The 27,780-nt window shown below is 33.5% G+C and overlaps 1 protein-coding gene across 7 annotated transcripts in view; it reads left to right on the forward strand.

Annotated features, from left to right (window-relative positions):
- The window catches only part of LOC116350799 (dystrophin, isoforms A/C/F/G/H), a 135,548-nt gene that overhangs the window by 96,879 nt on the left and 10,889 nt on the right, over window positions 1-27,780 (forward strand). For all 7 annotated transcript variants that reach the window (XR_004202053.1, XM_031782736.1, XM_031782737.1 and 4 more), the window contains 4 exons: window positions 10,681-10,853; window positions 14,856-15,006; window positions 16,255-16,378; window positions 16,477-16,631. Coding sequence is in view for 6 of the 7 variants with exons in the window: in XM_031782736.1 (XP_031638596.1) it covers window positions 10,681-10,853; window positions 14,856-15,006; window positions 16,255-16,378; window positions 16,477-16,631 (603 nt within the window). In the remaining variant the exon portion in view is untranslated. The remainder of the gene's footprint in view (window positions 1-10,680; window positions 10,854-14,855; window positions 15,007-16,254; window positions 16,379-16,476; window positions 16,632-27,780) is intronic.

A 27,780-nucleotide genomic window follows, 5' to 3' on the forward strand; every position in this document is an offset into this window, starting at 1 on the left:
CTGTCATGATATCATTTAAAATGGCAAGAAAGTAATTTAAAAAGGAATTCAAACGATATGCTTCAGAAAACACGCTTTATTTATGGACGCTTGAGTAATGAAATGTAATTGTTTATTAGTGGCCACTTTTCTATTGAAAGAAAACGAATTAACGAAATCTTTGCAGTCTTTTTTATGAAATGAACTGATGTATCTGAAACAGTAGCAGCTTACTTTTGTTACAAGTTTACCAGAACGATTGATAGAGCACCTCTGTTGAATAATAAAATGTTGCAACTTATTTATATTTCCTGCTTTTGTTTTACGTTCCGGTCATAGTCCGGAGGCACAATGGCAAAAAGAACAAGTTAATCATTGTGTCTGAATTTTCATGAAACTTATGCGTAAAATATCATCAATCATCGAAATCAGTAGATTTCAACATTATTTTTCTTTTGCTGATTCATTGAAGCTGCTTTATCGAAATCGGTGAAAACGGAAAGGGATAAAAAAGCTTGACTTTACATTTGAATGCAAATCGATAGAAAACAATGGCCAAAATTAAATATTTACAATTATTAAAATGTCATCCGATTAATTATGGCTATTCGGTAAATCGTATTTGCACAAACATGCTCGTAAACAATCCCCTCATTTGCACATGAACAATGACCAATGCAATGGTGGTCCGGCATCAATATTGCGGCAGCGGAGCGAAAGAGATGCCGACAAAAAATTGATTAAATCCGACATTTGTGTTAGCTTTCATCAAATGTGTTTTGGTTCTCGTTGCACAAGCGTTGCTTTAAACCATATATATATATATATCATCACAGTGGTTATGTTGATTCATTCTACTGGCTTCGTTTATACAAACATTTACATCGACCGAAAATTAGATACACGAAAATTTATTGAATTGGATACACACAGATGCGACTCATTTTGAACTCATTCCAATGTGTCTAGAGCCGGCATGCATAACAAATGGCCCACCGAATATTTGATTCTCGCAATAAAATCGATTCCACATAGATTTTCCAATGTCGATTCGATGCGATTCTCTATCTCATTCCTATTGGTTGGCTGCAAGTTCGAATACATGGGCCGTTCAGACTCACTATCGTTTCGAATAATCGAGATTCATGCATAAATTCAATGATAGTATAAAACAACACATTCGGCCAATAAATAGTCGTAGCACCGTTTTATCTAATGCATTTTGGTATGGTTTTCACTGACCAATAAAATAAGGCTTTGTTTCGATAAATGGTGTTATACGTAGACCGTTCGAACTAACATATCGAGCATTAGCAGCAGTTCAAATAATGCTAGCCGGCTTACCATATAAATCTGCATGTATTTGATGAAACGCGCAACGCTAGTTTGCGGTTGAGCATCGCATTGTACAAAGATTGTAAATGAATCTTCGTTAATAAATGCTCGGAATGCATCTCATTAAAAGTTTCGGGCCAAACTAAACTATGTGCCAATTTAAATAGAGCATACAGCATACATATTCAAAATATGCACACTGACTTGGCTGATTAATCTATTTTTGCCCTCTTTTCCGGCAATCTGTCACACATTGTTGCCAACCACGAATTCAGAATGTTGAATACAATCCCATTTTGTGGCCATATGAAACTATCCACATTCAATTAACTCATATTTTTCGCAGCGAATGTTTGCTCAATGCTCATCAAGCATGCATTTTATATACATATAGAATATGCAGGTATTTTTCCAAGTAAAATTCATTTAAATTGCAATCAATGAAAATATTTCAATGTCACTTTTTATACTAGTTGTAGACATTTATGGAATGATCAAAGTTACTTGCCCAGAGAAGTTCGCCTTCGTTTTATTCATTTACTTAATTTACGAAAGTGCAAAGTAACTTCAATTTCCATAATCGACAAGAAATAATGTTCCAGTAAAATGAAATGTGCGATTTTAAGTCGTGTAAGCTCGATTATCCTTTAATCAATTTATGGTCATTTTCCTTTCGGAAATGGTGATTGCATTGTGTGACTCTAAGATAATTGCTTAAATATACATATATAATAAATGTATTTATCGTATGAATAAATACATATAAAATGTGTTTGATGAATCCCTTGGTGTCGTAAATTTAGACGCTTAACGAACAAATGCAAATTCAATGCTCGATAAAAATTAATAACTTGGCTTCATGCGAAATGAAATATGGTTAATTTAGTTCGATGTATTTGATTCATCTAATATTCAATATCGCTGTATAAATCACCATAAATTCGAAGCTTAAACGACACGCATAATTTGGTTTGGTTCGATACAAAGTGCTTAACTGTTGGTCCTTGCATAGATATTTGTAATCGATAGCTCCGTCGATTAGAATTAATGACTTTTTGGTTAAATGCCATTTAAACAGAAAATATAGCCAATTTCATCAAATTCAATTAGCTAATTATTTTTTTACGAAATTTTTATTCAAGAAAAATCCATACAGAGACATTATCAGGACCAACAATGCAATATTTAAGTTTTGGAAAATACAACCAACAACGATGCAATATAAATTGAGCTTTTTTCGTTATTTTATCATTTGGTGTCACAACACAATTATTTGTTGCAACTGTTTCAATTTTATCAAAAAAATGACAAAATATATTCAAAATAATAAGTGAAGTTGCTGTAATGCAATTCAATTTTCAGCAAAGTATAAGTAGATACTTGAAGAGTACACCAAGTTTTTTTAAAAAGTAAAACGAATGCAATACAAAAACTAACTCACTGAAAAGAAAGAAAAATAGATATTACCTGAATTGTATATAATAAATGGAGTGTCTCGCATTGAAATTTTTCACAAAAATTGTAAACTTCATCTAAACAATAAAAAATAATCTTATTTATATGATTTACAAGGGTAATCGAAACAAATTCCATCGAAATGTTGTCGTGAAGGAAGGAAGCTGAACACACTTTTGGAATATAACAATTTTCGGTATAATACAATTCATTCAGAATGTGTAGAGCAGAGTAGATTGCAAACGACACAATATAATAAATGTCGTCATTCGAGGAGATTTTCTCGTATCCGTGTAAAGGAATGTGACAAGTGCTTAGCGAAGTGTCTCAAAAGGATACAATAAAACACATTTTCATCCACAATGGATGTTAAGTAATAGAAATAGAAGAAGAAGAAAGAAAAAAATATGGAAAAACGTGGTTTGATTTGACGCTGAGACCAGAAGAAAGATTGAAAGAGAGAAATTATAGTTTTTTGATGATCTGAATGAAATGGAACACTATATATAGTTGCATTACGTACAATAGAAATATGGAATTCACGCAGCCACGACTTTCTCAGTCAATGTTGAATACGTTATTCATATTATTCTTCAACTCAAGTTGATCTCGGCAGTGGCAGCGATGCGACACAACATACACTCGAATGCATTTGTTCAGATGAATTTTCATTTCTATCAAATTTTATGTTTTCAATTTTTCTTCGGCCTTTTTTCTCTCTCTCTTCTGCTTCATACAATACAGCCACATTGCACTGACGTCGTACCGAAAGTAGGTTGTCTGTTGCACTCTGCATTTCTTTGAAATAGGAACTGATTCGAATGCTTACAAGGACCAAACATGTTTGAATTCCATGATATTTTATTAGAAATTCAGAAAAAAATGAATAAAATGAATTTGGATATTTATGTGTTGAGTGTCTATGTCTGCAAACGATGCACAAAAATAAATTCAGGATATGAAATAAAATGAAATGGTTCAAATGTATTCAAAGTACGTGTTTGCTCAGGATGTATTTGACTTGTGCAAGCTGGAAATATCAAATTCACGAGACCATACAGGGGAGATAGAATGAAAAAGAGAATAAATTTCCACATGGTGAATAGCATTTGTGTGATAAAATATGTGCACGACAATTTCTGCATCGTTCACAAGTGGTTTTTCTTGCTTATATTTCTATTATCGCCAGTCCAATAGAAGCAGTTTGCAGAGCCCCAAAAAGTTTTTGATAACAATTCGATCGAGTACAATCTCATTGTAAACGCTTTGAACCAATCTTATTCATAATATTTTCATTTTTGTCACCCAATTGTAGAAATAGATATCAAAAAAAAAACTTCCTTGCGCCATATTGTTTAAAAATTCAAAATGTTCTGGACACCAGCTGCAGTCAGTTTGTCTTTTCACATATTCCCAACATTTGCGACCAACAATTCAGTGATTCTCATTGTCAAAAGTCCAATTTTTACGTATGAATGCTCCACAATCCACCAATTTATGTCCGTAATCTGCATAATAAACTCATTTTTCGGTTGGTCGTTCAGAATTGTCCCATTACAGTTGAATATGGTAAATAAAGAATTGTGCATGTCATTTTCAACCAAAAATAACAACAACAACCACAAAAAAATAATCCCCGCACATCATACAATCAATAACATCGAGATAATTCAATTAGATAACAAAAAAAATGTGAATATATTGTATGCTATCATTGAAAATCGATACCTCATTACATTGCAGAAGAAGAAGAAAAAATCCATCCACCATGATGTAATAATATTGTTGAAAAAACGTTTTGTCATATTTCTGTGATATGCGGCTACATGATTTCTATATGCATTTTATGGAAGTCTTGCAATTTTGGTGTGACAAAGTGCTAACGCGTCAATACAAATAACGAGAAAGAACCTGAAGGCGAAATGTAAGCGCTTGAATTGTATTTTTTTCTTTCATGGAATGTAATCTTTTAAGGAGCACCCCATGATCTCTATTCTTAAGAAAACAAACAGAACGAAAGCACGAAAGTGTGCACAATGACGTGAGACAATTTTGTTAAAAGCTTAAAATTACTTGTAAATTCAGTGCATTTGATAGCACAGTGTGTACGATTCGCCATTTGAAAATGTCAGTTGATAAGTGTATGTATCGAACAGTCGATATATAGATAGATGTATAACGCATGTAATCTTTTACCGTGCCACTTTTATAACCCAAGCCAAACATGATCGTGTAATAAAACAGTTCGAGAAAATTCCTTCGGTATCGTTTTCACATCCGGATTGTAAAGAGAGGAATCTGCTTCAAAACGTTTACGATTATGCTTTCTGAATTGATACATCCTGCGACAATTGGGAAAACGAGAATCAGTGTGTTAGCGTGCCGGTTTGAATGGACTGTTTGTGTAAAACGACGAATGAAATCAAAGCAAACGAAATGACAGTGTCGCACGACGAAATATCCGGGATGCAATCAGTGTTATATTTTTAGCATTGAATCGATATCAATTTGCAACCAGCAACAATCAAAATGGGATGGTTTTCACAAATTGATTTTACGCTTTTGTGTTCAAACCGATCAATCGATTCAATATTCCGAAGTGCTGTAAATCGAAACGGTTGTTTGTCGCATTTTCTTTATGTCTGGGCACTTCTTCATTCACTTTATATTCCAGTTGCAGCAAACCAAAACTGAACTGTCTTCCAACAAAATTTATGTGGATCATTTAGAGCATCATTGTGTATTTTCCCTTTGTCTTTTCGTGTCATATTCCATAATCTCATTCATGTAATGACATTCCTATTCGTATTTTATTACATTTGTAGCTCTGTCACTTCGATAAAGATACATGATTGGCTTTATTTACAATGCCAATACGATGATATTACAGCTTCAGCTTTAACAGTTCAAATGAAATAAACAAATATTCCATCTTCCATCAGAATGCTCTAAGCACCCCGAGTGCATATATATGTGTATGTATGCATACCGAAGCAAGAAAGGAAAACCTGCTTCAGATTTGTTAGCCCATAAAATGTCGCTGATCGGAAAGAAATTTACATTATTTGTATGTTTTTCTCCTTCTACAGTTTATTTAAGCAATTTGTTTTCGTTGTCTCCATTCTTCCATGTTCTCCTTATACACAATATGTACACAAGTACATACGAACGATACATTGTGTGCTTGAATCAGTGACAGCGTTCCCATTTCATTTAACGTTGAAACGTGAAAACAGACTAAAAGCCAAACAACAACAATCAAACGAAAACATTGGCTGGAAATCCTATTGGCTTACATGGAAATCAGAAACATTATTTGACTCTTGCATAAACAACATTGGATCAATGCACACAATGGACGATTGCTTGATAGTTGCGAAAAAGGATATAGAAAAAACGTGTTTGCAAATGGAAGAGCGAACAAAAAATACACACACACAAACACCATCAGCATTGAACAGTGAACATTGCACAAAGTATAGATTTCCAAATGCCATGTGCAAAAGTATTTACCAGATTTGTGTATTCAGTTCACAGCCCGTTTGCATGAGAGAAGATTAATATAGGCTTTTTTCCATAAATAAACACATCGATAAATGCGCAAACACATAGGTGCACGGGGGAACAATGTCGTTTTGATATTCGCGACAAAGCCATCTACAGTGTGTACATTGCATGTACATGGCACACTGTATTGAGCCGGAAAAATGCGCATTCGGATTTTGGAATCCTCATATCATCATTCATTTTGCATGCACGGGATCCTTTTTTCGAATTATTATTGAACCGCCCATCACGAAAAAAATCGCTACGGAGTGAGTTATTTGTATCGACAAACAAATATGCATTTCTCTCGATAAAACTCGTATTTAATTTAATTTTACGAATAATCGATCAAAATTTTGGAATTTCTTGGACTTCAATGGAACATTTTGAGTAAAAAATTATCTCGATTGATTGATTGCGTTTCGTATAAAAAGGTGCAAATATGCATCATACTCAAATTGAATATTTTATACCTTTTTCACAATGCAAAATTGAAACATTTCGGGTTAAAATATTTGCAAAAGTATTTTGCGTTCAATTGCATTCCATTGTGTGCTTTGTTGCTGATTTTTTTCGTTCAATAACCGAGTAAACAAAGTATTTGCGTTCATTTTTTAAATTCCAAACCATTTTGCCGTTGATATGTGTATTCTCTACACAGTTCAAATGGAACCCCGTAAATTTCCGAGGCATAGCGCACGGGTTCATCGGAGAATAGTACACGGCTATGCGTAGCAATAGATTTTGTTAACGAAAAAAAAAAAGATTATTGCAATACTATTTTGCTGAAACAACATTATCCATTGGATATATTGCAATTTTATTCTACGCGATATTCCTCGGTTGCATGCATATTTGTGGCTTGAACCGAGCGTCTGTTTGAATACACGTTTAATATACGCAAAAAATGCTACAACATAAATTCATTCAAATTGAAACAGAGCCGATTTTCAAGTGTCTCCAATGTAAAAACCCTTGTGGCTTGAAGTTTTGTCCCAGCTTCCAAAATGGTAAATTTTACAATAAATATTCGGTGATTCGGCACAGTAGTCGAATAACAACCATATAAATAACTATGCTCAAATCGTTCAGAGAGTCAATGAAAGGCCAACTTTAATAAAATTGACGAGAAAATTCGAGAAATCTGATTAAATTTATGATCAAAAAATGTGATATACTTTCTATTAGTCTATAATTAAATATTAAAATATTAGTTAATATAATGATTCAAACCAATGTATTTCTGATTTCAATTGATATATTGAAATTAATTTAAGTTCAATTTGTATAATTATGAAATAGAGCGCCGGTCAATTATGTAGTACAATCTAGAAATTTATTCTAAAATGTTCTACTTGTTATTTGGCAAACTCGAGACAGAAAATATCCAATATTTTTGGGCAATTTTCGTTTATTTGGAATATGCGGTCAATTGAACACTGAATGCGAACACAAAAAACAATTGGAAAGCTGGTTATTGAATAAATTAAATTTACGTGTATTGCCATCGACCACAACTGATATTCCAGACTTTCAATCAGTGGTTCAGAATTGTGTAGTTGACTCATGCTAAAATGAATATTGATTTTGTATTGTGATCGAATATGCTAATAAAACTGAAAGAAAACTCATTGGACAGAATATTGTTGTAATATGCGTGATGTGGAAATGTTGCTTTTATTGCAAAATTGAATGCAACACAATGTGCTTTATCGAGTTAAAATGGATATCAATGCTTTTGTCTTTCACATGAACTATGTTATTACTAATGTTCGGGTAAATTGATGCTTTTTATTAAGTTGCACGCCGAGAAACACTCGGTTCCCTTGAGATGAACAAGAAATTTCAATGGATAAAGGTACCATGTTTGCCTATTCAGTAAAAGTCCAAGGCGAAAAATCTCTATTTAGATGTGTCTGAACGATATTGCCAGTATCTGGTATGTTGTATCGGTCGGTCTTCATACGAAGTCATGCAATATTCAAATGGATTTGACCTCGATCGACCAATATACGGATGGAAAATAGGTAAAAACACTTGAGACACGACGTAAAACATCTTCATATCACGTAATAGATCAATTTCATAATCTCGTTTTGTATACCGTCACGTATCAAGATGCTTGAAGTCACCTTTTTTATGACAGAAGAAAGTTTCATATTGAGAACAAATCGATTAGATCGGTACAAAATGATGCAGAATATATTTATTCATAGGCGAATTTCTGAACACCATAACTAACAGTGTTGAAAGTTTATGGTAGAACGAATATTCCTTGTTGTATTATCCATCATATTGTAATTTCACTGTTCTCTTACTGGATGCGTTATTTCTTATATTACTTATTTCTGTATGAAGTTTTCGCTATAGAGCAGCTTTCACTGGCTGAATAAATCTGTGCAAATTTCGATCCAATATACGGTATTATTAACATGAATGTGGATCAGAATTTAAAAAGAATATTCATATTCTTTGCGGTCTCACCTTCCGCTAGATGACTTTGAATGGTCTTGAAATGTAAAATACGCGCATTGTTTTTCTTTTTATTAATTCGGAAAAGTTGTCGGATTTAAATCAAAAGCGTGAAAAAAAGTTAAGGGAAATCACTAATCTGCTCCAAAATCCTTGGCATCATTTATCAGATTAACGTTATTTCAAGGATTGAAGATTTTCATTTATTAATTTTCTTGCTTTAAAATAAAGTAAATAAATTTCCCATTTTTAGTATGCCTACAATGAATGCAAGTATCATGAGGATCGAATAAAATTAATTCCAAAACATCTTTTAGGCATTCAAATCGTGGCAATAGAGGGCTGAAAGCACTGAATAATGAAAGTGGTTTATATTCAATGTTAAACAACTCGTAATACTGCTGTATTATGGGGTTTATCATCGGGTCTTAATCCTACATGCCGGGCTGATGCTGTTGGCAAATGAAATGTTATTGTTATGGTTTTTCTTTCTTTTAGCCCGGAGTGTGTTTGCCCGACATTCTGATACCATGTACATTTCATTTCACTAACATGTTCGGTTCATTGCTGACTTTGTGTTTGGTCAAATAAGAAAATAGATTATTTGCATTCCGCTGGCCATGTCGTAAAATAATACTAAATCGAACAAATGAGAACTTGGTAAAAAGGATGCAATAGCAATGTAATAGTGATGATTCTTCATGTGTTCGGAGTCAATAATAATTTTCGAAAGTCAGAAAATGGAAATGCGATGTGAATTTTTTTCGCTTAGTTAGCCGACACTTTCGGTTCAATGATGTAAAAGTATTGGGTCTGATGACAAAACGTCAATGTATATGCTAGTTTTGCATCAAAATATGCTTCATCCCGTGGGCCGTTCATGTGTCGACAACTTTGTTTTTTTGTTCATCGTTGAAACAAAGCAACCTGCCAACTTGTAAGCAAAGTTCATATCACTAAAAATGAGCTGCAACTTTTATATACCAAAGCGTCAAATCGTGTGATGTGACGTGGTCCTGTTTATGTTAACGGTTCTCTGTGAAAATCGCAAAGGCAGTTTATTTTATAGGATTTGTATTTTATCGTTGCCATTCTTTGCATCGTCCTTTATACACTGAAATGCTTCTGTTTAATGGCCCATATGAGAACCTGGCCGACATAAAACACTTTGCAATGAAATTTGCATGAAATGCCAACTCTTACAAATCACTTTCATATATTCCACACTTTAAATGTGAAGCGATGCGTCTGCATGGGACACACACGATGTAAAAACTCATTTCTTCAATATGATGTGACCCCAAACACACACAACAACAAGAAAAATTGAAAAACCTACCCAAATAACACATATGAACACAGCAAATGAAGTACGTTTCTCCGTATAACATGTGTTCAAACATGTGCTACATTTTCTCGAAACAAACAAAGTGTCAACTCGAGATCGTATTTTTTCTTTTTTTTTACTTTTTTATGTATCCGCATTTGAATGTTTAAGAAGAATATTAGTTGACGTGTGGTTCTTCTTTTATTTTTCGCACTTGCATACCAATGATGTGATGAGAATGTATACCATTTAGGAATTTGATGCTGGAAATAACACCAACACGGCAGCAGCTACAGCTGCTTTGGTACCTTACTTTCTATTTCAACCAGAATGGCTTTACATCATGGTTTAGCACACATTACGCACTGACTGAAGAAATAAAATTCTAAACCGAAGAAATAATGCGTTTTATTTAATATTTTATATCGTACCCTTACATTTATAGTCGCTTGCTGTAAACGCCAAATTCGATTTCATCTGTTTGATTGTTTATATTTTATACATATCACCTTCGTTGCCGCATGAATTAAAGTCATTCATATTCACCTTTTTCTTACCCTTTTCAGGATCTTCAATCTGAAATTGAGACACATCGCGTTGTATATGACCGTCTCGATGGAACTGGACGAAAACTACTCGGTTCCTTGACATCACAAGAAGATGCGGTTATGCTGCAACGTCGTCTAGATGAAATGAACCATCGATGGAACCATTTGAAATCCAAGAGCATTGCAATCAGGTACACACAATTCATTATTGAATTTGCTCTTTAATTATAATCAAGCAGAATGCATTGGCATCCATCATTGCGAACTGTCCTTGAATTTAAAAATCTTAGCAAAAAAGAACGCATAGCATAATCATAGATTTATACAGTCGACTATTCGCATTGAAAATATTACTCTCGCGAACGATTTACATAAATTTTCAATGCACGTGCAGGTGAATATGTTGTCTGACCGCATAATTTTAATTATAATTCCGCAATAAATGTGCTACCACCACACAACCATCATCAACAGTGGTGAATCTTCGTAAATTGTACCAGTTTTCCACTCATTCATGCACGTATATCTGCGGAGCAAAAAAAATGGCCAAATAAAATTTATTAAATTGCAATTCCGCATAACTGAAATGACCAAAAAAAAAGATACCAAAAACTGTACTACATTTGAGCATACTATACATAATGTATGCATATAATCGAATTTACATATGAACGGCAGACGGCACTTTGAATAGATAATTTGGGCACGAGTACGCGCATTAAAAATGCACATGATATAATTCAACTATACTTTTTTTTGAAAAAATTCCGTGAGATGAATTCCATGTAACAAATTCATTTGCAGGTAAATTTTACCATAATTTTGTTGAAAAAATTACAACTTTAATCTCGAACTATTTTAATGGAATTCACAATCAGTTTTTTTGTTGTTGTTGTTGCTTTGATCAACATGATTACATGAGAAGTAGATCATATGAATAGTAAATAAAATGTCATCGCTATTTTATTGCTATCAATTTTTGAAGTATTGCGTAGAAAAGCAATAATTTGTGTTGTCCATTTAAGCCGATGAAAAAACGTGTTATTAGTTATGTTTGCATATTTTAAAGATTTATATTACAACTTGGACATCTCTATTGGTCCAGCTCTAGCTATGGCAAGAAAATGTGAGTAAGTTGATTCCCATTTACTTGAAACAAAAGTATGATAAATAATGCCTGCTAGTCAAAAATGGTGACCACAAAGCATGACTTATATCTGAATTTATGAGAATAATATTATGGATTTAAGCGAAAAGTAAAACATTATACACGAAAGTAGGATATACTCGAAAAGGAAGAAAATTCACTTTGTACTAACCTCAAAACTTACAGAAGCACATAAATTATACTACTGTTTCTATAACTAAAAAAAAGCGGAATGGAAACCGAAACCACACACTGAAAATCGAATTAATGTTCAACGATACATAAATGTATTCATGTGTTTGTGTGCCTGGTTTGTTTGTGCTTAATCCAATTGGAAAAAGCCAGGTGAAAAGGTATTCGACTCCCTTTTTGCTGTCCAAAATGCGAATGCGTACATTTTCAAGTAATGGCAACCGACCAAATGCAACAACGACAAAAACATAAATGCATGTTGTTCTCCACTATTTAAATCATGTAAATGCAACACCGCACATGATTTTGTGCAAAGATAATTATTTTATATTGAGATGGTTTTCTATTTACCATACACTGGCTTGTTTTGCAACAACAAGTTTTGCGCAAATTTATGAATGGTTTTGTCCAAAAAGTTTGTTTGAATGGGGTAAAAACTGGTCCAAAATTGACAATAAAAGAAGTAGCGAAATGTCGTGCCCATATTTGTAAAATTAGATGAGGGAAATGTATAAACTACAGTTGCCATTTGTGCTGTTCGTTTACAGGCACCATAGTGCGACCTGATGGCCAAATTGTGCATAAGTGCAACTTATCGTCTGTGTCGAAAAATCCTTTTGAAAATAAATTTATTGGTTTCATTTAATTAGATAAACGAAGTGCATTAGCCGGTAGAGAGACTTTCAGTCTACAATTTTGCTTTTATCCCAGATTACGTGCGTTTGTCGCATATGAGGACCATGAAAAGAGAGAGATAGGGAGCATTTCAAATAAAATATTTAGTTAAGTTACATTTATCTTTTGAATAGCAAAAAGCCACTCGAATGGATTTCCAAAGGTGCCAAAAACCTCAGTGCATTCCCTCATGAAGCAATGCAATTAAGGCACTCAGGAACGGATTTATTTAGTTTTCATGTGTAGTCTCTTTGATAACATTTCTTAGAATTGAAAATGTCAGTCAGTACTGTTCAGAAATCAAATGAACACACGAATAACACGCCAACCTAGAGGTAAATTCAACATGCAATTTGAAATAGTACGGGCGTCTTCATTTCATTAGTCTTTCACATGATTTATCTCAAATGCTAATGGCATTACAGCTGGAAATTCAATTCGGAAGATAGACACAATTTTACCGGAATGTTTGTCGTTTTAATTTCGACGCAGCAAAATTGTTGCAACGAATGCCTAATGGCAATCGATGGCACACGTCTCTGGCAAACTTGTAGACTGTTCGATTAAGAAAATTCAATTGATTAATTTGCAGTCAGATTGCTTACCGATTTTATTTTTCTCAATTGTTGCACTCGTATTAAGTAACCATTTTTTTCAATATCATGCATTGGTACGTTGGATGAAATGTCTGAAAATGTGCATCAATAATATAGAAACATGGCTCGTTAAGCGATATCATCATCATATGTACGTTGTGAATGTTGGTTGTCCTTTTATAACTGTGCGTAATGTTGGCAGTGCATTTTATTGTGTCAAAAGCAAATCCTTCTCCTACGTGGATTTACGTTTTGTAAACGTTGTTCATGCTCTTATTGTGCGCATCTGTCTGGCTTGCGGTCAAATTATTCGAGTGAAATAAACCAATTTTATGAAAACAAAATCCAATCTCACATGCACGATTCAAAATGCTGTTGCATGTGTGAGAGCTGGGTCAGCCTTGACGACGGCTTAAAAAAATTTCATTTGTCGAATGTAATCCAAAATTGTATATTGATACAGAAAGCGGCATGGTTTCGAGTTTGGAATTCATCGACGGTGACAATAGCCCAAGAACATTTAAAATCGAATAACATTCCGCCATCCAGAACGAGAGCCGCATAACATTAACTCTAATTTCCTCCCACTTTGGTCAATGTCGATTTCAACGAGAACCGAATAAATGTTTATTTTCTTTTTATGCCACACTGGTTGCCACATGCACTGGCATGAGCGCAAAATATATTCAAAAACTCATGGCAGTTCATGATATATGTGGTAAATTCCCCAAAATTAGCTTATTTATGGAGTTTAATGTCTGAGGTTAAGTGTGTTATGTGAAAACCAACATACACATATACACACACATGCCCATCGCTCGCATCCAACTGTCGAAAGAGCAAAAATGCCAAACGGACACAAACTTTTCACACAACATCGACAGTGCATTGCAAATGCTGCATGAAAAAAGCGATACAACTTTTGAACAAGATGTGTTAATTTTTTGGTCAATAGTACTTTTTGTCCTCTCTCCTCACATTTTACCCTCAAGTAAGTCGATTTTGTTTTTGCAAACACATCAAATGTGCCATGTTTCATGCTCATACGAAATTCACTGTGAAAATGGTTTGCTAGTCGCATTTTGGTTAAAGTAGATGAAGATGAAAAAAAAAAAATTGAATTCTCGTTGGAAAACGAATGCACGGAAGTATGTGAATGAACAAACCAAAGAACATCGTATCTTTAAAACACACAGTGGCAAAGTTTGCAGTATATTTGGTGTGATAGAACTGAGGCCAACGAAAACTTTAGCAATGCCAACATATATTGAAATAAATGTTGCAAGTAAAAACATTCATGTTCGGTACGGTACATACAAGGAGCACAGATAACTTCGAATGCCTCCGAATACATTTTATTGGTTTTGAAATGGAAATTCGATGGCTTTCGCCGAACAAAGAGTTAAGCGGTGAAAATTGCATCGAATGAATTTAGAAAACTTCTCCAACCCCCACATAAAGATTACGGAATTTATTATTCATTTCAATTTCGAACAAACAAAAACAAATAAATCTTTTTGAAGTTGATCTGATAGCATATTTTACCTGAAAATTGTATTTTATTTGTTTTCTTTTTCGTTCAGAAATCGTTTGGAATCAAATTCAGAGCATTGGAATGCATTGCTGTTGTCATTGCGAGAACTCACCGAATGGGTCATTCGAAAGGATACCGAACTCTCACAATTGCGATCCGGACCATTGCGTGGTGATGCAGCAAGCCTCCAAAAGCAGTTGGTAAGTTTTTCATTATCAAATGTTTCGTGTCGAGAAAGTTATAATTTCAAATCAAATCAAATTACTTTCGATGTATTTATTTCACTGAAACAATTCAGGTAATTTAAATGTACAAATTAGATGAGTGAAGAAGGATTTATCGAAATAACGGGGACATATTTACCTAATTGAATATCAATCAAAATTTATCAAACACACACACGCGCAAGCATGGAAGAAGTAAAATAAATTGATTAACTGCCATTCACAACTGGCTATATTCTCAAAACTATGGTGTACATTCGGTGTAACCAATAAATCTTCGGCAATAATTTTGCATACAGTTATGGACAGTAAGGCTCCGTCTGTTTGCATTCAACAGAAACCCACAAGTCGATTTGACTTCATGTCCATTTCTTTCTCTCCAGTCATTTCTCTGCCTCTCTCATTTATTTCTCTATCAAGTTTTCGTAGCGTTAAAACCAGTGAAGAAAATAGATAAATGTTTTCGTTTTTCGAATGAGTCAGTATGCTGTCTGTTGGCACGTAGCGTTTTGTGCATTGGCATGCATTTGCCATGAGCACCGAATTCCATTCCATTCCGAGAGTCTTTCAAAAAGTTGCTCGTCTTTTCGGCGAAAGCGGAAAGCGTAACACGAAAACATACAAAATTCTACGAATGTCGAATATAATGCAGTTGTGCAAATTGAAATCGTTTTTGATTGCGGTGGAGTGCAAAAAGACAAATTACATCTCGTGCGTTTAAACTGATGCTGGCGTCCTTTCATTCCATATACTTTTGCATCGAACATTTTGGTTACAAAAGTTGTGTCTTTGTTTCAAAGCGGTGAATTTTCACTGTGAGCTAAAGGTTTTAAATTCGTTTCGTTAAGATAAAATGCCATGTTACCGAATTGGTTTCAGACGGTGGTTTGGAAGAACAAACAAATGGATTTTCGTTGTTTTGATTTTAATTTGGTGTGAAACAAAATCACAATAGTTTGTTGATCATTGTGGTTATCCAAAAGCGTTAGAAAATCTCAACTTTTTAAATGTAACTTGTTTCAGTTTTATTTATTTTTTCAAAACATTGTATTACATCGCATTGAATCGAATCGTATGCGATGTACAAGCTTACAAAATGCGATGAAATGGAGACGCCCAACGATTTATTTAGAATAGTTTTGCGCTTGGTTCTGCGTTCAAAGAAATATACGTCTTTTCAAAACATATTATTAACAATCTTTTTTCGTATAAATTATTTTTCAGGACGATCATAAAGCATTCAGACGCCAATTGGAGGATAAACGACCCATTGTTGAAAGCAATTTGTTAAGTGGCAAGCAATATGTGACCAGTGAACCACCTGTGTCTGACACAAGCGACACTGAAGGTAAGAATCCGTTCGAGATAATATTAAACCAATTTTTAATTTATTGCAATAAAAACCAAAATTTAAAAAATGTCGATAAAAAAATGAAAATGTTTCAGCATTGGACAATGACTCGCGCTATTTATCAGCAGATGAGCAAAGTCGCGAATTGACACGCAGTATTTCCCGTGAAGTGGGCAAACTATCCGAGCAATGGAATCAACTGATTGATCATTCAGACAACTGGAAACATAGCCTGGATGAATATATGACGGTAAGTTATATTATATTGGAATTCCCTTTGTTGCATCGTCAAACATTGAAAATCAAATGCATTTAAATGGTGAATCAATATCACAAGCACACCACCGTCATTGATGTGATAATCGTATTCTGTATCGTCGTAAATTTTCTAATGAAACAATTTACTTTTTAAAAAAAGAATAAATAACTCGAGACTTTTCAACGACAAAGATTTGTAGAATGCATTTGATCAGCCATGCGAAATGAATCGCTTGAAAAGCACTTTAATTAGCTATTAAATCGTACAAAACATAAAACCGTGCGTATTTTTCCGTCATCATCAAGTTTGGTAATTACGTTGGTAATAAATTTATCATCTTTAACTGCCATGAGCCCTTTAAAAATTCTTCTACTTTATACGATCATAATTTACTATTTCTCGTACGATATTTTGAGTATTCCCTTCATTAATTACACACAGTCACCACCGTAAAACGAGATAAATCCGCAAATGCGCCTGCAGAGCATTGTATGCATATAATTGCATATACAGTTTACATACTCCATTGGTCTTACAATGAATCCCATTGAGGTTTAACGTTTAAATTGAGACGCAATCTGCTGTGAACAAGGATTTATTCAACATTTTCATGGTGAATTCCCGAGCGCTTGCTTGTATAACAAACCCACATACTCACAGGCACTCATTGCCGGATCATAAGAGGACTCAACAAAGAAATTCGATAAAATGAAATATTATCAATAATTTCCATATGCTTTGTTTCATGCGATACCAAATGCAATTTGGCTGCCGAATACTTTATGAATAAGTTGCCGAATTTTGTAATCATACTAAGCATGTGCCACATCGTTACCGAACAGTCTTAGATAAGTTGATGTTAAAGTTTTCGAAATCGTCTTTAGAATTTTGTCACGACGTCCTATTTCAAACAAGACTGCGTTTCGCTAAAGACTCTTGATGCTTTTGCTTCAAATATATTGACTTGTGAATTTGATGCATTACAATTTTCGCATCTGATTCCACCAAAAATATGGATTATATACCATAAAGTACGATGATAAGAGCTTAGACAAATAATGTGCATCAACAACAAAATCATCGTCATTAAAAGTTATCAGCTTTAAAGCTATTTTGGCTTGACAACGAAACGAGATGAAATGAATTGAATTGACCCACTTATTGTTAGATCAATACTGTTTTACTTTTGTGATTTTACATCTGTTTGAATTTTTGAATAAAAAATAGCAACTATAAGAGATATATTGTATGCACATTGCTTAAATTTAAAATAAATCTAGGGGGATTCCGCGCTCTTAAATATGAATAAATATGAACAAATTCGGGGGATTTCAACAAATTCAAGAGATGTTAACACAACTTTACGTTTTTTGGGAGATATTTTGAGATTTTCTGAACTGCAATACCGACAATGTTGAACTTGACAAGAACAGGGAATGAAGAAGTGGTGAATTATTATGACAGCTTCTATATATTATAAAATATATTGATTTGTTCTGATTAACTATTTGTTCAATCTCTTTTATACTTTGTTCATTTAAATTACTTAATGACGCTCTATCGATTGCACAGACAGCCAAAATATCTTTAATAATTTTTGGAATTTTATATTCGTAGAAGTTTTGATACTCACGCCAGAACCGTTCCATTGCAAATGGCACATTTCAATTTTGCTTTGTAATGCAAAAACTTACACACATGTAACAAACAACTACCATGACAGCTTAGAAGCTGTCCCAATAATTCACCTATTATAAATAGGTCTGCAGCGCCAAAAATTCACCACCATTCATTATTATCTCATATTCACCCATATTCTAAAAATGTCAAAATATTCGACAAAATTTGAAGTATCCTACATGGTGGGTATCGGTGAATACTTACGGATATTGTCAGATACGGTGAGATATTTGAATTTTTATGAGATTTTAAGAATGAAGTTAAATTTTGGTACATAAATACGCGCGGAATCCCCCTAGAAATAAATGTCATATCGTGTCGTTTTATAGAGAATCCATAAATGTTTTGAATTATTATAAATCGATGGCAATTGGTTTTGAGCTGCCAAGCAGAAAATCAAGTCATGCTCAAAATGAAAAAAAAAAAAAACATCATTGACTGCTTTGACATTCCATGGATTAGCAATACAAGCACAAAGAATAAAATTAGTTCACTTTCACTCTATTGACATAACATGGAGGAAACGAAACACGTGCGTTTTCAAGCGTCAATCAAAACATATTTTACATTATGTAAAAATGCACAAAACGTCTTTCAAATAAAATTGCATATTCCAAGCATTTTTCAACATACTCACGTTCAACACATAAAGCGATGTTGTCTGTTCGATGGGAGCGTTCAAACGATAACAGTACACTCTCCAACAAAAATTTAAGTTTGAACTCATGAGAATAGTGCAGATCATAAAAGGAATATACAACTTTAGTATTTAGAATTCCATAAAAAAATTTGCTAAAAAATTAGCAACAAACCTCTGGTGTTGTGGCATATCAATGCATTATAAATTGATTTAAAACTAAGTTCTCTCTCTCTCTCTCTCCCTTCCACATCTATTTACATAGAATAGGCACATAGAGTTTCAAACTTTACCATACTCTATGACTCAACTATGTATCGCACCGGTGCATATGTGGACATAATAAATTTATAAATATATTCAGTATTTCAGTTTGAATGACGTTTGTCTAGTCGTTTGCAGCTTCTCGAGCAAATATATATAAATATGGAATTCAATAATACTATGTGCATTCGTAAAATCGTTCAGCTTTCATGCTATGAGCGCCGGTGGCAGCAACACACGGCTATTAATATCGAAAATAATTCCATTTTTTATTCACTAGACAAAGCCGCATTAACATATATCGAATTTTGAGTTGAGCACATATGATAACATTTTAAGAATGCGTTCATTAAATTATGCGGATATATTTATGGGTATTTGATTTATTTTGGCATTCAATTCGCATAGCATCAATCATCGAATAACGTAAAAGCCAATCATCAAATTATTGATCTTATTAAAATGAAAATGCATATTTCCACTCTACATTAGATGGGTCGATCACCGCTACATTGTATTTATTCTACAATGTAGACATTTAATGTGTTCCACTATTGAAATTGAAAGCATGCTAAATGGAAAAATCCTATTTATACGTGAAATGTTGGCATTCAACAAATAAGAGCCATGAAGAGCAACTAACTTTTGCCAATGCATATTTTATGCCATTTGCTAAAATCTGTCGTTCGTCTTCAGAGTAGAATGTGTCGAGCAAAAAGTCAATGTATCTACAAATAAAGTAAATAAACAAAACGGCTATTATCAGCTGTATGAGTTGAACATATGAGATGTATTCGCTTGTTTATCGTAAAAAAAGAATTATTAGTTTAAAAATGATTCAGCTAACGACATAAATACGGCCATTCACACACACACACACCATTTCATTTTTCCGTGTGGAAGCTTATTATTATCCGTTGGCGTTGGGATGTTATTATAGCCACTGTTTTTATTGAATATCGTGAATTTTCGGATTCACGCGCACACATCGTTTTCGCTTACGATGTTCATATCAACATTTTGCCTGCTGTAGCCTGTATACACAACTAATTGATGCGAACCGACCGAACAGTTTTCGACAGATTGAACTCCGAGAATGTTGAATGTATTTGTTGTTTGCCACTAAATAATTTCAATGGTTTTGAAGTGATCGTCGAATTTGAATTGTCTTTTTAATGTATGGATAATTTCGTGAAGATTTCAACTAAGTGGAAAGTTCAATATTTGTGCTTCGAATCCAAGTAGTATCACGTTTTTGAGGTAAATTTTGAGTAAGTTTATTGTTTAAACTTAACCACATTCAAATAAACAAGTGACACACAAAAATCCATTCTTAAATGTACGTTTTCAATCAAGCGGCACCATCAAAGTTAATGCATTCATCGTACAAAATGTAATGTGAAGTGTCAGAGTTTACATTGTCAGCCATTCTGTAAGATTTTTCTATGGTTTTAAATAATAAATTCCATTTTATGTGTAGAGTATAAATTTTTAGTTTTGGTGTCAAATAGTAATAGTTTTGTTTAATTGTCGAGATTTCTATTCGCTCTGCTTATGAAAAACAATGACAACAACAATAACAAATATAAAATAAATTAAATGTATTTACAAACAATTAATTTATGGTTTCGGTCGACGATCTCTCGTCGCTGTGTCTAAAACTCATAATGCATGCAACGTGAATAATGTATGCTGTGTCACATAGTCGAGATGAAAAGCGAAAGTTAATGTTTTATGTCAGAATCAATGCTCAATCGTTTTCAGGAAATGGACCAGAATTTGTCGGTCGATTGAATCAGTCATTGAAACGATACGTTCGAACCGATTGAGACACGATGTTGACTGCTGCGACTGCCTAATAAAAAACCACCCACATTTTTTTTCTTCTTTCGTATTATACACATTCCCAGATAATATGACGTTGTGCATGCACAAACAACTCACACACAACATATGTCAATGTCGAAGTTTCGATTGTGTATCTGAAATATTGATTCCGAGAACTCTTAAAATATTGTTTAAAAGTTAAAAGAGAAAAAAATGCATTCGGATGTGTGTACAGTTTAGCCAGCGTATCGATCGTTGCGCGTCAATGAAACCGTTGCAAACAGTTCGAACGATATATTCACAACAGTTCAGCGATACAATAGCCATTCGAACCCACTTTATTGTTGCGCCATTTAGATTAAATAGAAGACGCAGAAATAAATTCAGTGCTCAGCGGATCCGAAATGTTTGTTGATTTCTCTACTAGAATTTGCTTTTAGCAGTTGCAATCGATTATATCGATTCTACCAAATTGAATACCATTGCCATGTTATACCATTCAAATTAGGTATCAGTATTGATTTACATTTTCGATGTGATTTTTTTTTGTTGAAAAATTACGACATTTCGTTAGTATGAACGAATGTCGCGCATGGATGACAAGAAAATCTATAGAAAAAAATAGATTCGCGTACAACGGCGACCATTCAGAAGTGAAAAATGAAACGCCAATAATATTTCATCGGAACTATTTTTAAAATGAAAATTGCTTTTTCTTCGGTTCAGAGCTGGAACATTCGAACGGATTAGTCATCGCCATGAAATAAATTCCCTTTGTTTGCAAACAACAGCAAAGAAAAACGTGAAAATATTCAACTTAGGTTGATGTAAACAGAGAAAATGTTAGCTTGATGTCAAATTCATCAATTTTTTTTGTCATCCAAATGGTACAATTATGATTTTTTTTTATTTTTGGCGGCTCTATTTGAAAATTCATGTTCCAATATGTTCAATGGATTGTATTTTATTTTTTAACGTACAATTACTGCGTACTTCTAAATGCATAAATGTGATACGTTGTTCTTGAATTTTAAACGTATACGTAGATTGTACACATTTACCGCAGTGAGAAAATTGAATTATGGCCTAAGCCGATGCATAAAATGGGATTAGTTACAAATGTCAACAATGAGATATGAAGTGATCATATTTAGTAATACTTTGATTGTATTGCGCAGCGGATTCGTGGCGGAACAATTTCATGCAGTTTTCGTTAGACACAGCCGTTACGGATCGAATATCTTCAATGAGATTCAACGAGAATCTGATGCTGTTGTGCATTACCATGTCATTGCACAAAATACTCCGTTGAGAAAATAAAGACCCAACATATTATATTCATCGAAAACGAACGATAATTGTAATGCTTGAAATCATGTTTGAAACGTAAATCATCGTACTACCGCTTGATGTATCGGTAAAATGAAATAAGATGTCTTCGAATAAATACGCATCAATAGACTTATCTTAATTTGATCTTTGAAATGATACTCCGAAATCGTTTTGAGGTAGACCTTTGCATTTGGTGCAAGTCAATAATCTCATTCGGTGCGTGTTGATGTCAAATATTAATCAAGAAATGGGACCTGAGAAAGTCGGTCACATAATCACTTCGAACACAAATAGACACATAAAAATATTTTATGAGACTCACACTAACACTTTGACATTTTCATTCGAAGAAATTTCATTGAAAAAAAGGATCGGCGTGATAACCCAAACACAGAGTAGCACTACAACGCTTAGAGTGAACTATAAATCATTGCAACCACATCTTAATCATGTTGCGGTTGTTACTTGAAGTATTTACTATTTATGTCGGCTGTAATTTGTATTGCGTGCATTGAATGCCAAATGAAACGGCAATTTACGCGCATTCACTCCATTCAACGTCGAAAACATGAATACAAAAAAAAAATTTGATTTTATATTTTTGCAACGACACAACCATGTCTGTAGACCACGAACTCAATGCATTTTTTCGCATTCAATTTTTTTATAATATATTTTTCATTTCGTCCCATCAACGTATTACATTTATGTGGTGTGAATATATACAAAAAAAAAGAAGTGTTTTAGTGCATTTTCTATCAACCATTGCTCGCTCGTTATTTACAACGTTCTAGCTCTTCGATTGTCTTTTCAGTGTTCGAAAAGCAGTCGAGATTATGTTTCATCGCCTTAAAAACTGAATAAAAATCTACTCAATTAGAATATCGACTATGGATTTTTATGTCCTCTTTCGTTTGCTGTTGAACTATGCTGCTTCAATCGTGCCTGTACAACAATTATTAATTCAAAATCATCCGTTGTCTTTTCGTTTTTATCTCTTGTTCTTTTCGTCTCGCTAACTATTATTATGCAGGCTTACATTGAATGCGTTCGTTCTTGTTGCGGTCTCTTTTCGCTCTCTGTATAAATCCATATGCATTCCTTTTCAATCGTCGTCTTTTTTTGTTTGTCTTCCTCATTCAGTTTGCCGTTTAGCGTTGGTTGTTGTGAATTGTTGTGTTTTCGGTCTTTCTGCTTTGAATTTCAATTCTTTGGTGTCGCACTAAGTTTGTATGCGTTTTCAACATTCAGTGTGTTACTCGATCGTACAAAAACCGTATCGTCGACTCTTTTGAGCATTTGAATTTAGTTGAACTCGGTATTTCGACGTGTTAACACACACAGCAGAACGTTATCTGAAGTGGCTTTCGTTCGGTCACTCGATCGAACATTTGAAATCATCAGTAATCGGTGAAAATTGAACAGTGATGTTTTGAAGATAAAAATGACGTTGATTTTACAATAGAAAAGTGAGATTGTGCTCAATGTAAAAATTGTTTAATAAATGAATCAGTGATTTAGTGAATATCGCTTCGACGCCGGCACATCTAATGAAAATTATAAAAACGATTTTAAACACATTTATCTCAACAAAACAAAAAAACCATTGAAGTCAAATTTGCGTCTAAACCTTCTTTGAGAAAAGCACTCAATTGGTGTCGATTCATTGAGACTCAGCAAAAACCAACAAAATGAATTTATGCACTTGAAATGAAGAAACTATTAAATTATGCACTTTAAATCAATTTTATTGATTATTCGGCTTGAAATGAAAACGCATTTACCGAAGAATTGTCCAAAACTTTTTTTTTTATATTCATTGTTTTTTTTGTCATAATATTTATGTTATAACATCATAAATTATTTCAAGGTTTTTTTTCCACATTTTTATATGTCACCAAATTCAATTTGACAAATTGACATTTTTACAACGAATTACTTTACTTTCGGTGAACCAAATTTCTTCTTCATTCTTCTTAATTTTCGAAATTTAACGAAAGAAAAAATCTAATCAAAAAGTGAGAATCTGTTGAAATAATCATTTTAATTGAATGTTCTTGAATTTTTTCGCTTTTATGTTTTTTTTTCTCGAAGATAAACTCCCTCGTTAAGACCACTACTACATTCTTAATGTGATGTAATTGACATAATTAACAGCTCTGCAAATTATTTTTTGTGCCATTTTATGTCCTCTCTTCGAACTCTATATTTTGCGTTCATATTCTTTTTACAGTCATACATCTCCTGCTGCTCATTAAGTTTTCTTACGATATTCATCCTTGCCCACTATATAATCATTGCATTTTGCATTCACAATGAAAACTAATGTTTGAGTTTTTGTGTTGCTCTGAATCTGTATTTCGTACAAAGCAAAACCCACTCGAATGTCCATTTAATGCTGTTGCTCATTTGACACATTCAGATAAAGTAAGCGATTCCATGAATTTACAGCAAAAAACCGTGTCTCGCATCTTATTATTACTTTTATTTGTGTCTCAAATTCGTCTTCTCATCCCTCACTTAAACCATTCATGCAATCTATTAAAATGCATTTTGAATCCGTGCAAAAGATCACTATACATTCGTCGCCGCTGCGTTATAATTTATTATTTTTGCTTTGTTTGCACATAGACACTTTTCCAAATATAAACAATACTGCCTTATTCGGTGTTTTTTCGCGGTTGTATTGCTACTTGAAATTCCAAGTGTAGTTCATCCTGTGTAATTCAAAAGATAAATAATAAGCCGAGCGCGTTACATCGCCTTCTCGGCTAATCGTTTATTCTTTCTGTCCTTTGCGTGTTACTCATTTATTCAGTTTTGTTTACTTTTGCCATAGTTTTTTTAAATTTGCTTTTGGCGTCTTTAATCTGATTACGAGAATATGATTCAATTTACATGCCGAATTTGAGTAATTTAATGATCAAATAACTGACATTTCTCTCGAATTACAACCTCTTGTTGATGAGAAGTTGGTGAAATATATACGCTTTCATTGTCATTTTTTTCTCCTTCAGAATCAGCTCATCAGTCTTCACTTGTTTCATTTCGTTCAAGATGCTCTTTTTTTTTTTTTTGCTTACAAAAATAAAAGTCGTTTCGGTTCGTTCATAAAAATACTTCAATCAATGGAAAATGAAAGCGCACGGAAATATGCGTTCGACAAAAATTCTCAGAAAAAGAAGCACTTGCACTCAATCAATGTCAATGTGCACATTTTTTAAAGAATGAATGTTTTTTTCTTTCAAACAGAAGCATCGAAATTATGAATTAATGTTTGGAGTGGATTAAAACATACACAAAAAAAGACGAAAGAAAAACTCTTTAACAAATTTTTGTTTAAAATTTGCGAAATTACAAAATGTGAGAATTATGTTTATGCCGTTTGCATGTTTTCTATTTTGGTTTGGCGCACTTCAAAATATTCTACATTGAAATTCATTACAGTTGTTGTCGACGATTGCATGAAGTTTCCGCCTCAAAAAAGTCACTTGAATTGTGACTATGGAAAAGAAAACTTGAATCAATTTTTTTTTAGATAAAAAGAAATCTTTTTCGAAGTTTTCAAACTCTTTAATTACACTTTTCTTATTGTGTTTGTTTGATGGGACGAATTTTTTATGTTTATAATCAATAAGCAATTTGTCATAATTAACAAGTTTATGAACATGTTATTTTATCCGATCAAATGAAAACTTATGAAATTTTGCAAAAAAAAACTCGTGGGATATGAAGCGAAAGAGAGCAAATGTGTACGGTTTTTCTGTTCGGAATAAAAGACGCCAATTACAAATCGAAATCATAAACCACATTTCAATTATATTGACAAATAGAGCATGCTTTGGAATTGTCAACGAATCTTTGTGCTTGTGTTTATATTGCTTATTACGACTGAATCTTCCCAAATTAGCTTCTCAAAAACACAGATGGGTTGTTATTAACCAGTCTCAAGCCGTCAAGCGATGCACCCGCCATTGTGCTTGAAAATTATCATGTTAACATTGCAACTACGCACAGCGACGAGCATTGAAGACCAATTTCAATCGAATTAAACATCAATTGAGTGGAAAGCGCGGGGAGAAAAAACGAGATCATTTTTTTAACTTGTTTAATTATGACATGTAATTGACAATGAATTCTGCGGTTCGGAACACTGTGAAATGTATTGCATGTGACACACGCGTCTATCGATTAATTAATGTTTACATTTTCTGGTTGATATTTCAAAAGCATGCGATGCTGCAAACGGTTGATTTTTAATATTAATTGTTGACAGAAGAAATACGCGCAAATATATACTATACGCAGAATGAAAGATGAGACCTATTAAAAATGACATATATATGCGTAATGTTTATGGAAATTAATCCAAGACATTAAAACAGTGAAATTGCTCTAATTTTAAATTCATTTCTTTTGACAATTCCTTCACCCCTTCTCTCATTTGTCTGTATTGTTTGAATTTTCTCTAGACACATTCAATGATTCATACAAATATTTTGGAACATTTGGTGTTTCGTCCAAATGCCACTCACTCAGGAACATCAACTCAGTTTTTTTACGCTTGCCATTTTGGTCAAATTAATCATATCTTTTATTTAAAACGGAAGAGACAGAGTTTCAACAACGCATAATACATATCATAAGACACAAAGCATTTATTTTCCATTTATCTCGCATTAAAATCGACGAAATTGAAAGCAAACAACACTCTTGCCTTTATTGTGATTGTAATGGGCATACAAAATATGCAAATGGATTCCATTTTCGTGGTTTTCTTTCATCTGGATTCAATGTGCATGGTTTTGTCGGTATAAAAAATGGATGAGAGCACAAATATTTGCAAAGAGAAGGAGAACATATGTGATCATAATGTTTGCAAATCGTTTTTCAGAAGTAGAAAAAAAATCGTTTCATCCTCGTTTCTCTCTTGCTGTCGAAATGTGTTGGGATTTGAAATGCGACTGCAAAATATAAATGAATGCCTGGCCGACTGCCTTGATGCGTGAGTGTAAGTCGTCATTTTTCATTGGGCGCGACGACAGGCATTTAAACTGAAGTGTTTCGTACCGCCATCGCCGCATTCGCATAAACAATTCTAACCAGAATGAGAATAAAATGTTTGGTTAAGTGTTAACCTCACCTAATTTGTAAATATGGGACTTGGTGCTGTGCCTCATTCTTCAAACGCATTCTCAGGAGATTTTCAATTTTTTAAAAAGTTTGTTTTTAGTGCTTGTTTTTTTGAAAACTATCAATTTCATCAAGTGTTGACGCATTTATTACAAGTTTCTAAATCTCAAACACCCATATGATTTGTTGTTCAAACATCGTATTTTATTGTGAAGAAAAATTCCGATTAGCAAATTTAAAGGCTTGCTTCGGTCTTATCTTTTGTAC

Source organism: Contarinia nasturtii, unplaced genomic scaffold (genome assembly GCF_009176525.2).
Source record: "Contarinia nasturtii isolate CC-2019 unplaced genomic scaffold, AAFC_CNas_1.1 Cnas_scaffold_4311, whole genome shotgun sequence".
In the NCBI taxonomy this organism is placed as follows: Eukaryota; Metazoa; Arthropoda; class Insecta; order Diptera; family Cecidomyiidae; genus Contarinia; species Contarinia nasturtii.